The sequence below is a fragment of the Plectropomus leopardus genome, chromosome 5 (genome assembly GCF_026936395.1).
Source record: "Plectropomus leopardus strain MGB_pleo_1.0 chromosome 5, ASM2693639v1, whole genome shotgun sequence".
Classification (NCBI taxonomy): Eukaryota; Metazoa; Chordata; class Actinopteri; order Perciformes; family Serranidae; genus Plectropomus; species Plectropomus leopardus.
Window position 1 is genome coordinate 17,930,779 of NC_142180.1, and position 15,260 is coordinate 17,946,038.

The 15,260-nt window shown below is 41.3% G+C and overlaps 1 protein-coding gene across 1 annotated transcript in view; it reads right to left on the reverse strand.

The window, feature by feature from the left end:
• nr5a2 (nuclear receptor subfamily 5, group A, member 2) overlaps positions 1-15,260 on the reverse strand; it is an 85,907-nt gene that overhangs the window by 34,189 nt on the left and 36,458 nt on the right. Inside the window, exons 5-6 of the mRNA XM_042515786.2 lie at positions 8,574-8,693; positions 2,739-2,886 (exon numbers count right to left, since the gene is read on the reverse strand). Coding sequence (XP_042371720.1) covers positions 2,739-2,886; positions 8,574-8,693 — 268 coding nt within the window. The remainder of the gene's footprint in view (positions 1-2,738; positions 2,887-8,573; positions 8,694-15,260) is intronic.

Here is a 15,260-nt window from a genome sequence, read left to right on the forward strand (position 1 = left end):
TGTTCACAATGGCTGCAAAAGAACCCCGGCGGGTCAGTCAGCACAGCCACCTGTCAGTTATCATCTGGCCATTCATACCAGAAGCGCATTTCTCTGCGACAGTTAGCAAATGAGTCTGTTCCTCTGCTATTTTCTAGCACATGTGGAGCTCTGTCACTGTTTTCGTGTGTGTGTGTGTGTGTGTGTGTGTGTGTGTGTGTGTGTGTGTGTGTGTGTGTGTTCGCTCATCTCTCTTGCTCTCTGTTTAAACACAACTGAAAAAAAATTTGAAGCAAGTGATGAATATTTTATCATTTATCATTCTCTGATCATTTATATCATATTATATTTAACAATTATCCATTATCTACACAAATGTACAACTGTCTGTTGCCACAGTGTGGCCTGTTAGACAGCATGCTGGTGTCATGGAGGCAAAAGTTGCTCTTCCTGGGGATTCTACCATTTTTTTTTTTTTTTTTTTTAACTGTTGAAGGTTTTTTTTGGAAAGAGGTTTTGCTAATTCACTGTGAGGGTCCAAGGACAGAGGGATGTCAGACGCCCTATATCACAAACTGTGATTTGTGATATTGGGCTTTATAAATATAATTTGCTTGGAGTTGAACTGGAAAAGAGGCGTGACATGTAAGTTGTAACATGACATTGCTCTCTAGTATCAATTTAAATAGAAGTGGATTTGGGCTTCAGCAAAAGTGTTTATCAGCAAGTGATAGTGATAGCACTTACAATTACAATTACAATTTCCTCAGACATTTTGAAGCATGATAGGGTAGCAGTGTCACAGTCAGTCATTATGAATGCACGTATTAACATTTGCCCCAGCTGAGAACACAGTCACAAGTGTTAGAGATGAAATGACGCTAATAAAGAGGGAGAGTGAATCCTTTAGTTCTGCAGTCAGTGAAGAGCTACTTTCATGCCTCATTTCACTACAATCCTTATTAATTGGCTCTGCCTGTAGTTCAAAAGCAGCTACGTAAACATACACACAGACGCACACCTGCACGCATTATGCACTCTACCCTCAGGTAAATGTATGCATCTCAAACCCACATCTCTGTTCAGCTGTGTGAGATATTAATCAGATCAATTCTGAATCTCCTGGCTTTACATTAGTCAAGCCCCTCCCCACCCCCGCCCTCCTCCACCTCCGCCAGCTCTATGGCGTCTGTGTCGGGCTTTCTTCGCAGGGAGGCCTGAACAGGCACTGCCGGGGGCGATACACATCCCTCAGGTGAGCCTTTCATTATGGATGATGTTTCTGCCAAATTATTTAGACCCTGAGCCCCGGCAACACCCCTGCCCCATAAAAAAACCCACACAAACAAACACACGCATGCACACAGACACACACACTCCAAAGCCCCACTGCAATACACCCTATCCCTCCCTCTTTCTTTGCTGTACCACACCACTAACACAAACGTTAATCCTGCCTGATCACCTCGGTGTGTGTGCGCGCTTTTGCCGAGCAGTTCATTAGTCCCTCTTTCTTTGTTTAGAGGAGGTAAAGAAGTGAAAGCGTGACCCTTGTGGATTACAGGTGGATGGAGGGAGGGGTAGCTTAGGATGAGGAGAATATTCATTATATGTATGCCACTGCTGCTCTCAGTGCCATAGAGGGGCCGAGTTGAGCGAAGCTACCTTGACATCATTGGCTTTAGTAATGTGGGGTGTTAAAATAGGTTTGGTCGAGTGTAACTGTGTGTGTGTGGGTGTGTATTCCTCTGAGGCTATTTGCTGCAGACTTGTTAGGAAAGAGACAGAGATGACAGTCTCCTGGCAATGTCTGACCTCGGCTTAGAGAGCGAAGAGCAGCTTTGGGATCTGAACACACACACACACACACAATCATGCACGCACACACTGTACCCCTTCTCTTCGTCCCTTAACTCATTTGGCTACTTATCCCTCCGCTTTCCTCCCCTCTCGAATCCCATGCTCCCTCTCTCTTCCCAGCCTCAGCTCCATCCCTCCTGTCCATCCCAAATGCTTCACAGTACCTGCCTCCAACCAATTCCCACTCTCTCTCACACTTCATCATCTTCCTATCTCCTCCTCATCTGTTCCTTCCTCCCTTGTCTCCTTCTCTGTTGACCCCCAACTCCTTCATATCCTTTCTGACCAGCCAAATCTAATACAAGGGAGAACCCCCCCTGCAAATCTCCTTGAACCGAATAAAAAACCCAAAACGTTCCCATCCCCTTCTAACTCCCCCTTTCTACTGTCTTGTGTACTTAATTTCACCCCCCAGCTCTCCTCTCGGCTCTGTCCAACATCCCAAAGCTAAATCAAATGCCTCTATTCCTTTTCTTTAAATTTTGCATCTTTTATCATTTACTGTCTCTAATGTTGAAATGAATGCTTTTTCTACTATTGCTGCACTCATAATACAACATAGGAGAGTAAAAGAAGCCTGCCTTCTTCCTTTCTCTGTTGAAAAAGGGACCATACTTCCCCTCATTCCTTCCTCCCTCACTTTCTCTTTTGTCCCTTCCTTCCTTCCTCTTGTTCCACCCCCTTTCCTCCTCCTCCTATCCACATCCTCCCTCACTTCCCTTTCTTACTACTTCATATTCTCTCCCATCCTCAGTGCCTCTCTGCATCACCTGCATCTCTTTGATCCTCATCCCACCTCAACAGCAGCAACTTATTCAAGGGGCAAGAACAATTGTCCAGGAATGTTTTACTGTATCTCCCCCTCAAATGTCCCCGCTTCAACACATTCAAAGACTCACCCAGGCTGAATAGAACCAGGAACTTGAGGCAGACAAACTCCCGTTGGTCCAGCTGCAGGGAGCGTAGCTTGGCCACCAGCTCCTGGGCGTGGCTCAGCAGGTTGTTGAGGGTGGCTCCCGCTTGTGAAGCAATCACTCCATAGTCCACCTAGAATAACCAGGGAGAGAGGTATGTAAAGAAGGTGTCTCTCTTTGATTCATGCATGTTGAATTGAATATCCATATCGCTTCTAAGACAAAAAAGCATGTGTAGATACAGCAGACTCCTTTTTCACATAAATTGTATAACTGTGGATATTTGTTAGTCTTTGGGTTGCTTATCTCTGCCTATTTAGGGGTTATTTCAACTAAGACAAAAATATCTAAAAACCCCAATGTGCAAAAATGATTGACAACTTTACAACACATGACTGTACCCTGAGCACACCACCACCATGAGCTTCATGCATTGATTTTTTTCATCCCTTTACCTGTGCTACTGTGCACTCAACACAGAGTCAAAAGCTTTGGTCTGTTTGTCAGAGTGGACGACAAAAAAAAAAAGCCGAAGGCAATAGTTTTTTTTTACAGTTAAACAGTTTTTTATGACAACACACTGTGGGCGTATGGAGAGAGCATGGGAGTTCACCTCCGACTGACTGGACCTGCCAGATTTGACTCTCTTTCTCTCTCTCTTTCTGTTGTCTGTTATACAGCAAAACAAAAAATAGGCATGATGAGACACGAAAAAAACAAGTTGGATGGATGGATGGATGGACAGATAGATAGATTTTCCATAAATCCCTTTTTCTTGGGCCCAGCCCATCCATTCACACTTTGACACACAAACACGAACGCTCATGCACGCACGAACATATTCATTCACACTTAAATGCCCATGCGTGCACACGCACGCACACACACACACACACACACACACACACACACACACACACACACACTCTCACACACACTCCTTTCACACACTTCAGGTGCACCTTATATTTGCAGCTGCAGCACATTTGTCTCGACGGCACACACACAGTCCTTAGCTGCCACTCAAAGCCAGCAGGACCGTATTAAATTTTTATATTTATTGACAATTCATTACCATAATTGACTGTGCTGGGGTTTTCAGGGGAAGGTAGATGTTGGCGTACGCAGTTCCTAAAGCTCAGGGAGGCAGAGGGTCCCTGTGAGCCCCAATTTGCAATTAAAAACACTCCTGGATTTGGAATTTATTTATCGTGTAAATAGGATGATTGGAGCCAGTTTTTCCATCTGTCTGAAGAAGAGATGGGTCAGAGTAAAGGAAATGCTAACAATACATCATGTTTTTCCTATCTTCCCTGGACTTCTCCTCTCATTTACTACACTACTGTACCTCTCTCCCAATTTATCCTCAACTCCTTTGTCCCTCTCTTTTTCTTCCTCCCACCTTCGAGACGGTTAAGAGTTATGACTCGGTGAAAAGCAGACACTGCCCCCCTTCCAAGGTGTCAATCAATTTACATAAAATCAACTGTGCATGAAATAACTTCATTGAAGGATTGGACTGTTGATGGTGATGCCTTGGGTTATTGCCTTCTAGCCTTAAGTAAAAAGAGAGAAGAAAAAAACGCTATAATGTCACTATAGCAGACTTAGCACTAACCCTGGTGACCTGCGTATCAGTCAATCAATCAATACTACTTTATTATCCCTCCTGGAGAGACATAGAGAGTAAATATATGAGTAAACCTTCAAATCTTAACCCATCATGAATACGATGAACAATCTTAGTAGAACATTAAAGATGGAAGGTGAGATGGATTTGATGTGTGCAGAAGACGGGGTTGGAAAATGTACCTTGTTTGAAAGCACAAAAATCTAAGACTGGCCGAGGAACTTCTGTTTTTGCATTTCGTCCTCATTTGAATTTCATGTACACCAGGAGCGTTGTGCTATCAAAATATCAGGATTTTTATACCAAAAAACTGCCAAGCTGCGAGGCCTTGCTTAATCATTCAACAGTTCAGTCCAATCTTTGTCATTTCATGTTTGCACGTTTGTACAAGTTACGCTGAGTGTTTGATCCTATGACAGGATGAAGAACAAGCCTGCTTTCTTCCACCCAAAACTAAAAAAAAAACACACAAACTCATGGCCATCTCTCCCTGCTGTTGGTGACATGACGACATGCAGAAGTTCAGAAAGAGACAGAAAAATAAGAAGACAGAAATTAGCAAGTGAGGAATGTAAGCATGAGAAAAAAGAGACAGAAATGGAATGACAGGCTGTAACAGTTAATCTGCCGGTACCGTGGATTTCTTTTCAAAGGCTGATATGAGTTCAGCTTGTGACTGACGAGAGCAAAGAAGCAGCTTGATTCAAAGCAAAAGAGTTGAAACATCTGTCGAAATTTCCATTTGAATAAATTGTCTGTCCTTAAGTCAAATTTTGTACAAAAAGAACTGAAAATATGTGCCAATGTAAGGACATATAAGTTGTTCCCACACAAACTTTATCAACTGAAACTTTTAAGATTGAAGATCTTTTTAAGATGTAATCATGAAAATTAAAAACATGAAAAGGCACTCATGCCTTTTGTTACAGGGCCTGTTAGTTACCGTCAGTGTGGTTCAGCCACAGTCGGACGTAGATACAAATGCTGACACGCAAAGTGGCAGAAAATAGACCAGGATTCAAAGCAACAAGAACATATGTGGACTTTTGTCTTAGCAGGAAAATCTATATCGTCTAAGCTTTAGCAAAAGCTGATAAAGGTTTTTGAAGTGTTCAACAAAAAGTGGGTTTAAACAGAAATAACTCACTGAACATGACAGCGACAGTTGCACCTTAGATGTTCGCTGTAATTTTTTTCCGCACCTCATAAAAAATCTCATGGCTCAATATCATGAGCATATTGTAACAATTAAGTTATTAGCACATTACAGACCATCGTGGCCAAGAACAGTGCAGTATGTTGGCCCACACAGTCATTATGTGATGTGTTCTGTGTGTGTGTGTGTGTGTGTGTGTGTATGTGTGTGTGTGTGTGTGTGTTAGTGTAGCATTTGCTTTGGGTAATGCTGCTACTGCGTTCTAAATATCCCTGGTGTTATCGCTGTACTGTCACCCCTGGCCAGGCAGAGAATAATGGGAAATAATGAACTGTTTCAGAGCCACACACACACACACACACACGTTCCCTATTGCCCCCCACCCCAACACACACATGCACACACACCAGCTGTTCATTAACCAAAGTATGCAAACGAAACTGCCGTCCTGCGCCTCCCCTGATTATCCTGCCCCTCCTCCTCCTTACCGCTCTGGTCTCCTCAAACCACTCTCATCATCTCCACCTCGGTCCCTCCTCGTTTCATCTCCTTTTTTCTCCCTTCTTGCCCCCTACCACGCTTTTTTTTTCCTCCTGACCTCCCCAGTTTGCCCTCACTGATCTTCTGCCTCTTCTTCCCTTTTCTTCTTTTCGCATTTTCTCTTTCCTCATGACAGTTCTTCTCTTCTTTCATATTACCACCTTCTTTTTTAATCCTTCTCCTTCCTCATCCCCTTCCCCTTCGCCTCTTCCTCCTGTCTTTCTTCTTGTCTCACAACAGAACTTTCTCTCCTCTCTGCCATGTTCTCCCAGTCTCATTCCTCCATCTCTTGTTTCATTTTGTCCTCATAATTTTCTGTCTATATCCCTTCTTCCCTTTGGCCATCTGCTTCCATAATTTTTATCGCCCCACCTTTTCTCGTCACCATCCCTATTCTTTTCCTTTGCCCTCATTGTACACGATACCATTATTTCTTTCCTCTGTCTTTATTCATCCCACTCTCCACCACCTGTTACCCCAACACTCCTCCCCTTCTTTGGCTCTTCCTGTCTTTTTTTCTCTTTCTCTCACCTGTTTATGTGTATGTTTGCATGCAGCACTTACAACATACACAACAATACAACATTCTGAACATTAATATAGCAGCCAACCACTACTTGCTATGAAAATATATAGTGGTGTAACAGTGTCCTGAGCAGAGAGCGAAGTTACGCTCCCTCTATGTGTGTGTGTTGTGATCAGAGCTTCTCTGAGGGTTGTGGTTGTGTTGTTGTGCGTGTGCATGTTAGTGCATGTGAGCGCCTGTAAGTGTATCCAAGTGGATAGCTACAATCGCTGCTCTGCACTGCACTTATCGACAGTTATCACTGGTGTCCGGGCATCGTCATTGCATAAGCTAATTCCAACCCTCTTGTTTGTTTTCTACACACCTGCTTTAAGGGTGACTGTGTAAAGTATGTCTGTGCCTTTCTTTTTAATATTGTTATTGCTAAGAATTCTGTGAACACATGCTCATTTTACATCCTACTATCAGCACTGTTGCCATTGTTAGTGTTGTTTATGGAGTTAGCACCATTAGCTGCTAGCTGCCATTTCAGCCACTTCCATGTTTAGAACTGTGTGCAGACCATCCCGCCCCCAATCATAGTGTATGCTCTCAATGTTTCATATAGCTCCCAAGCCAAGCAGATATTTCTCCTAATACTTTCATTATGACTGGGGATCTAATGACAACTCACGATTCGATATGATTCACCATACTGGGTTAACAATACGATTTTCTCATCATTTTTTTTTAAATCCAAATTGAGATTACAGAAAAATTATGATGGAAAAATATTCTTTTAATTCAAACGAAAATTATACAGAATACTGAATTTTCTCTTCTATGTCAAAATAAAGAATCCTTTTTTTCTGAGGTAGGATATAATATATCCGATTTGAAACTGGGTGGTGCATCATCTATTTCAATATCGCCTGTTGCTGAGCCTTTGCTTTGTCTCATTTACGTTGGCAAGCTGTCTCTACTCTCAGACAGGGACGTTGAACACGTAGTGACGTGGCACGCCGAGCAAGTGAAGTCAAATTTAGATTACACCCTCTGTTCAAAAAAAGTAATCGCTGTTCATTTTTATAATTGATTGCCTGCCTCACGATGCATCGTTACATTCCTAATTATGATAGTACTATTTATCACAGCTTGTACTACTCACCACTAGAAGTACTATTGTTTATTTACCACAGGCAGTGCTTCTTCATCTATTCTGACCCGCGACCTTGTCTTCATTCAAAATCATGGAATTAAAGCAGGACTTCCCTGTATACAGTGCGCTCTCCTTGCTACAATATTTATACCAGCATCTATTGTTGTAAAACATTTTGTTGAAGAGCAATGTTTTAGAGAGCCAGCCAATCTATAATTTATGACTTCTCATCTCACTGACAGCCATGCCACCGGTCAGAGGCATATTCATGATGTGCACTCTCATGTCTTTGTGTTTGCATGAGATTATGAAAATCCCTGAACACTGAAGGAGTCTTCCCTGCATGCTCTGTCTTTTTTTTTTTGTTTATGTTTACTGTTTGACAGTGCGATTTGTGAGTGTGCGTATGAATCAAATAGAGAATCATAGTATCCTGATGCTTTGAGGAGCTCCATTTGGGCCTCAGGCATCAGCTCCCACTAAGTTCCTTCAGGGCCTCAGTAAAACAAAATAACACACTTAGCCACATTCTTTATCTGTGCGCCCACTCACTATGCTGCAATATGCGTAACCGAGAGCTTTATTTATTCGCTCCATGGCTGAATCCTCTTGCACTGAGAAAAAAAATGCTAAATTGATTATTCTGGTGACATTGGTATATATCTATAAGCATAATCTATTTTTAATGAAGCAGGGACACCTGTGTGGCTGATTGATTAATAAAGCTTTAAGGGAGATGTTGAGGTGTTGCAGAGTCTCTCAAGGAGGGAGCCAAATGATGCATGGTTGGAAGAGTTTTAGAGGATAATGAAAGGGTTGAGTTTACTCACCTGTTGGCCAGTGACCAATAGGATGGAGCCCTCTTTGGCATGCATCACTTGCCGGAATACGTGATCGAGGATGAGGAGTTCACTCCAGCAGTTCTGCAGCAGCTTCATCTGGTCATCCACCTGGGAAGACAAAAACATATCAGGATAAACACTTGTCTTGTGGGGTTTAGCAAAAAAAAACAAAAAAACTCTGAATGTCTGAAAGCTCATGAAGAGATTGACATGGTGAGAGTAAACAAAAAATGCCCACTAAAAAAAGCTACCCTGGAATTCTACTATCCCTGCATGTTTTTTTTGATAAATTACATTTTATGCAGGAAAAAAAGAATGATGTACCAATTTATCATCTGTAATGCTAATATTTTTATCGTCCAGCAGTCGGCAAATAAGGTGAAATCAGATAATTTGGGATACTTTTTGTAAGATAACGAAGAAAACCACCTAAAACTCTACAGACTTCCTTTAGTGTTACTTAAATAACATTTTATGGTTATCTGCTATATTTCTATTAAGAAAATATCTTGTCAAATCAAACAGTTTAGAAACTGTGGACCAAGACCTTTTTGTTTAAATGGTTACATTTATTTATTAGTTCTATCATTAATTCATGAAATCATAATGTAACCTGTGGCCTTTCATTAAGATTTAATATTCTTAAGTGATGAAAATACTAAAAATGTCTGAAATGGGAAAGGGTGGCACAATAAAAGCATAAGTCATAATTTTATGGCACCTGGCAGCCTAAAAATATACTGGTTTCACTGTAGAAATATGCTTAATTTTTTGTCCCATTCTACCTGAATGCATCAAATACTCAGTCAAAACCGTTTCCCATAAAAAGTACAACCTAAGAACAGGTCTGGTGCGTGGTTGCTAATATTTAAAGAGCGCAAGATGTAAAACCTCATTTATCCTATTTTACATGATGTCTCAGATTATCGGACTTCACTCTACGATTAACGGTGGTCAATGGTTTTCAGCTTCGTCACATCAGTTCTGTGTAGGCTGAAAAGCAGGGCTCGAGATTATAGAAAGCGGGTGAGCAGAGGTCTTCCCCGGTGACCTCGGGGGTTGGCAGGAGAGCTAGTTATTATTAGCTGTTACCAAGTATCAGGCAAAGGTGAATCATAACGTGTATGTGTTCAGTGTAATATTGTAAAAAAAAAATAAAAAATTGAGGTGAGAAACATGAATAAATACAGTTGTTTGAAAGAGAAATGTGAGCTATTTAAAATACTCAATAGAAAAGGAGCTATGACATTTTAGTCTATACATAGTAGAAAGGCTTTTGAAACACTTTGCTTTATTTAAAAAATATATATTTTTCATGTGAATAGTTACAATGAAGGTTCTAATAATATTAATTAAAAAATTTGTATGATTAAATTTGTGCTCATTCAAACTGACTGTCATGAAAGGCTTAATGACCTTAAAACAGTTCACTTATTTTTTATATTGTGGATTTCTTTGTTTCCTTGGACAAAATGGGGAACAAATAACAACACAAAGAAAATGAACATAAACACATTGCTATCAGCACTCTGTCAAAATGTTTTTTCAACATTGCTCAAGGCCAGAATTTCAAAGTAGGTGCATCCATAGAAAAAAATCAACCCTCGAAACAAAAAGTGGTGGCACTGTGTCATCCTCAGCAGCTTGTGTGTATCACAGGCCACTGTTTGCTCAGTGAGCTTGCTCACAGGTCAATCAGTTGTGCACCCCTGGCATTATTTTTTCAACCTTACACAAAGCTCAAAAGTCCCCCGTACACACTCAAAAGCTTTCTCATGTGAACCTTTCCACACTTTGCTACGTGCCCGATTTAACAATGTTGCCAGGTTTATCTTTTTGCCAGCCGTTTCTGAGTGATTCCACAGATGATAATGATTAAGTAGTTTTTTTTTTTTTTCTTTCCTCCTGACTGCCAGCCGCTGGCTCCCAGGGACCTGCCAGGTGAGCTTGGGAAGCTGCGGCAGGTCAATCGGTTGCTCTGTACACCAAAACAACCCCCTCCATTGTGACTGTTAGTCTCTTCCCATGCTTGGCTGTGTTAATCATTACTCCACATAGCCAGACTCGGACAAGAAAAAGTTTGTTGAGAGGAGAGGGAAGGAATGAGGAAAATGTATGAGAGCCCCCCCCTTTTATTGTATCAACAAACATTGTCCTCTTTGTGGTATCATCGGGCATAATGTGTCTTTTTGGGCACACTGCGGTTTTGTGGCGATGTGAACCACTTTGTTGCCTTCAGTGTGTGAGAACGGTCTGTGATGTTCATCGCCAATGTCAACCACAACTTGGAGTGTGAAGAATGTGGATCGATGTTAATAAACTTTGCGACGCGGGCAGGTGCAGCATGAACTACGCTGAAAGGAATTTCTTTTTGTGCCGTTTGGAAATTGCAAAGGGATCCGTTTGTTGAAATCTAGAACGACCTTTGGTAAAAATATGATGTAAACAACTGTAGCCCTGCCAACAAACATCAAACGTTTTATTACTGTCTATGACATGGCTAAGTCTATTGTTTATTGATTGGAGTTGTTATGACTGGTGATTCGGGCTGGTGTCAAACAGAGTCTGTTTACATTTCAGACAGACATAACATGGAAAAAACAATCAACATACTTTTGGAGGACATGAACATTTGGGCTGCCCTACTGCGGTTGTCTTTAGCCACTGCTGTCATTTGGTAGCTTTGTGGGCACTGAGTGAGTTAATTCTTTATAATATTTAGTTTTATTGTATGAGAACAGCATTCAGGAATCAACCCACACCGTGGTATTTGTTAATGTTTGTTATCAGCTTTATTGAATTATTATTAGGTGTTCTGCAATAATAATTTAAATTACTATTTAAAACTGTGACACCCACAGGAGTTATATTTAGAACAGGTGTATATGTCTGTCTCAAAAGTACTATGAGTACTTTTTTTTGACAAATTTAAAATTAAATGACACTGAAAGCATAAATTGGTGCAGAAATTGCACAAGTTGGTGTAAAACAATTTACCACAACTCAGGAAATTTGGTTTTTGATGCCCTGGAAGAGGAACCCTGAAATGGCACATATGAATGCTAAATCAAATCCTGTGCCCTCGGTGATACCCTAGCAGAAGTAATGCACCATTTTCTGTGGTGTACTTCTAAAAACAAAAACAATTTTATCAGCAAATTCATCAGGAGTCATAAAGTACCAAGGTGATAAAATAATGTCATTAATGTCAGCTCCGAGGCAGTGCCAAAGTTTAGTGGTTCCTCGTTCAAATATACTATTCAAAAAAATATGAGGTATAAAAATATGGTGAATTATGCAGCAATAAATCTCAAAAGTATCCAATCTTTGAATTCTCTGCGTCTCCAATGTCTCTTTTATCAGTGAAAGACAAATGACAAAATACAACAAAGCTTCTGTGACCTTTTCTAACATTTTTTGACAGCATCATGGACTCTTTTTGTCCTCCTCCTCCTTCCTATACATCTTTTTTGTTGCCCCACACTGAAGGCGTCTCGAGCACAGGATGAAAAAATTCAAATGCCTTCATTAAAACCATCAGAGTGCAAGAAATGCAGTCAAAGGAGGGACCTCTCTACTGAGCCCCAATCCTCTCCTCTTCATTTCTCCCCATACCCTGGAAGCACGTGTAACAGTGTGTGTGTGTGTGTGTGTGAGGGGACGGATGGGTACATGTAAGGCCCAGGCTCTTCAAAGGACCCCCCTGCATGTCATTGGTGCTGGCAAGTGTCGGGGTCCTTATCAAAGGGCTGTCCTCACTCTGCCTGCCTGGAAGCTCTCCTCTGACAAGAGGCCTGGGTCATCAAAGGGGGGCGGCTCAGAGGGGATGACGGCGGGTGATAGCAGCCTAGACACGGGCTGGGGACACCCGCCTGGAAATGGGGGGGACTGGTGACAGACAGACAGACAGGCGTGAGGGCGGGCCAGAGGTTGGGGTTCAGTTCGCTGACCTTTTAAGTGCCAGTGACACGAGCTGTTTCCCTGACAAGCTCTTCCTTTGCTCTGTCAAATGAGCAACATTCATGGCGCCTGATCTTACAAGATCTGCTGCCTGCTCTCTCAGATAATGTGAACTTTCTGACATGGATTTGCAAGCACCTCGTCTTGAGTTTTCATGCTAGCAAAGCCTTAATACTATCTCTGTGCAGAGAAAATGCAGCCAACACAGTCGGTAAAACATTGGCTCATTCTCAGTTTGACATATTCCCACTATGACAATACAAAGTTCAGATAAGCAGTTTGTTGAACTCACCAGGAGCAATAAAACAGCTGCTTTATTTAGTCCGTTAATTCTTATCTCACTACATGGTCATGGAAAGTTTAGATAACTGCCAGTTTACTGTTTTGGAAAACATCGATTCAGTAGGAAACAAACTTGTTGTGTTATTATTCCCGGAGTGTTTCTCTCTTCCTTGTTTTGCTAAAAGACACACTTGTTATCACTGCTATCACGTTTGCCATTTCATCACTCACAATGAATCCAGGAGTAGGATCATTGGGTGTTATTTATTGACAGGGTTGAGTTGGTGTAGTGGTTCAGACTCAAAATGCTTTTGGAAAGTCAGGGTGAGGAGGTCAGTCTACTGTAAGTAGTTGTAAAGGTTATTGCGCTAAATATATTAAATATTTTTGAGGGCCTCATAATTTTAGTTTTTCATTGCTCACTGTAAACTTGCAAACCAACCAAATGTGATGCACCATTTTTTTTCTCTTTCTCAATAAGCCTTAGTGTTGATTTTAGATTGCTTTAAAAGTTTATTGAGTAAAGGTTAGCCAGCCATGACCTGACATCAAAATGACACATAATTCCTTTATGGTTGAAAATCATAATTTTGCATTTGGAGTTGAATTCTACCGATTTAGTTACAAAGTATGAATTCACAGAAGAGTTTTCAGCAATATAAGTGAAATAGTTTTTCTACTTTTGTCTCCATGTTCCACATTCAGACAATCCCAAGTCTCCACCTTGGATGGCGCAAAACTCATTATAAGGATTTAGCTTCTAAAGTTCACCCCGACGCAGAAAACGCGCTCCCTAGAAATCGCTTCAAACTTGCCTCAAAATACACATTTAAGGCTTCTTCAAGGTGTGATCTATTTAAAATTTTAATATCATCACCAGTGTTTGGTTAAAAGAAATGAGAGAAATTCCAAGCAGGAACTTCTACTTGCAGGAGCCAGCAATGAAAAATACATATCCTCCAAGAAACCAATTTAACACCTTTATGATCGTTCAGGCGAGTGGGATCAATGCCAGGATCAATCGCTTAGCCCATAGCTTTTGTTCAAAACCACTGGCTGAGATTAATGGGATTTTCCAGAGAGAGAGGTAGAAAAAGAAAGCGAGCGCGGGTGAGAGGGGGAATGAAAGTGCCAGACAGGGAATGCAAGAATGAGAAAAGACTTGGGGGAAATTGAGAAAATAAAACATAGTGATTAAGCGTAGATATTCACTCCATTTCTGGGTAAATGTAAATTAATTGGAAATCGAGCATTCAGATGCTCGCTAACAAAAGTAATGTTTATTCATAGCCCCCTGCTAAGAGTAGAGCAATTATCATGGTGTGTTGAGTCAAAACAGGCCAATGTAGTAGAATCTTTCCCCCCCTTTCTTGTGGCCGGGTTTTGGTCTAGTGCCACGAGCATTGTTAAGCTTCGTACGGTACGGCGGGCTTTAACGAGAGTACACAGCTGGATCTGATTTTAATAAGTAGTTCCATTTTTGATGTGGCTTAATGAACAGATTAATGGAATCTCCTTCTGTGGAGCCTTAATGAATGGAGAGAATCATGCTATTTTTTTAACACAGGGGGGAGAACACACACACATACACACACACACACACACACACACACAGACCATGAGTTTATCTGCCTCAAACGACTTGTACATAAACAATAGCTGTGCTTGTATCTTTCCGTCTTTCTCTGCTGGACAAGAATCAATGCTGTCTCCGAGTACTACAGGTGAGGTTTGAAGCTGACATCAATGCTCGTGCGTCTCTAGCAGCCATCCTTTGGTGCAGTCCTGTCTTGGCATCTGTTCGCCTTGAGCCAAACAGGCCCCGTATTCACCTGGGAATAGGCATTAATTCACCTAGAACAGCGCCTGTTGTCCTCAGAATGTTGCGAACACTTAATTATGTCGTGCTAGAATGTACTGTAGCTCGTTTCCAGTGTATTGTTTGGTAATTTAATTAAAAAGAGTCTCAGTGTGGGGTTCTGTTGCCAACAATAGGATTTTGTTCAACTAATTGGTCATCAATGTATCAGAAATCATGGCGATACTTTTTCTTGTGGAAGCACATGCAACCCTGCTGACATAAGATCAAATCTTACTATTAGTGTGTTCATGACTTTTTTTGTTTTAACCACGCTATTGTCTAAACAAAGACCAAATTACAAGGGAGGCAAACAAAACAGGTCACTGAGTGATGAAACAGTGAATGCCTCTTGAGTCCCACTGTAAATCATTTTTGGCATCCATAACTTTTAAAAGCCACAAATAGAGTTGCATCCATCAGAAGAAACAACAGAGTGAGTGACAAAATCCCCAGGATGTTCCAGCTATGTGACCTGCTGATAGCAGAGAGGTGAGCTTTAGGTGTCCGTGTTCCAAACTATGTCCGGCTCTTCTCTCCGCACGGCAGAGACGAACGAGAATAAAAATCACTAT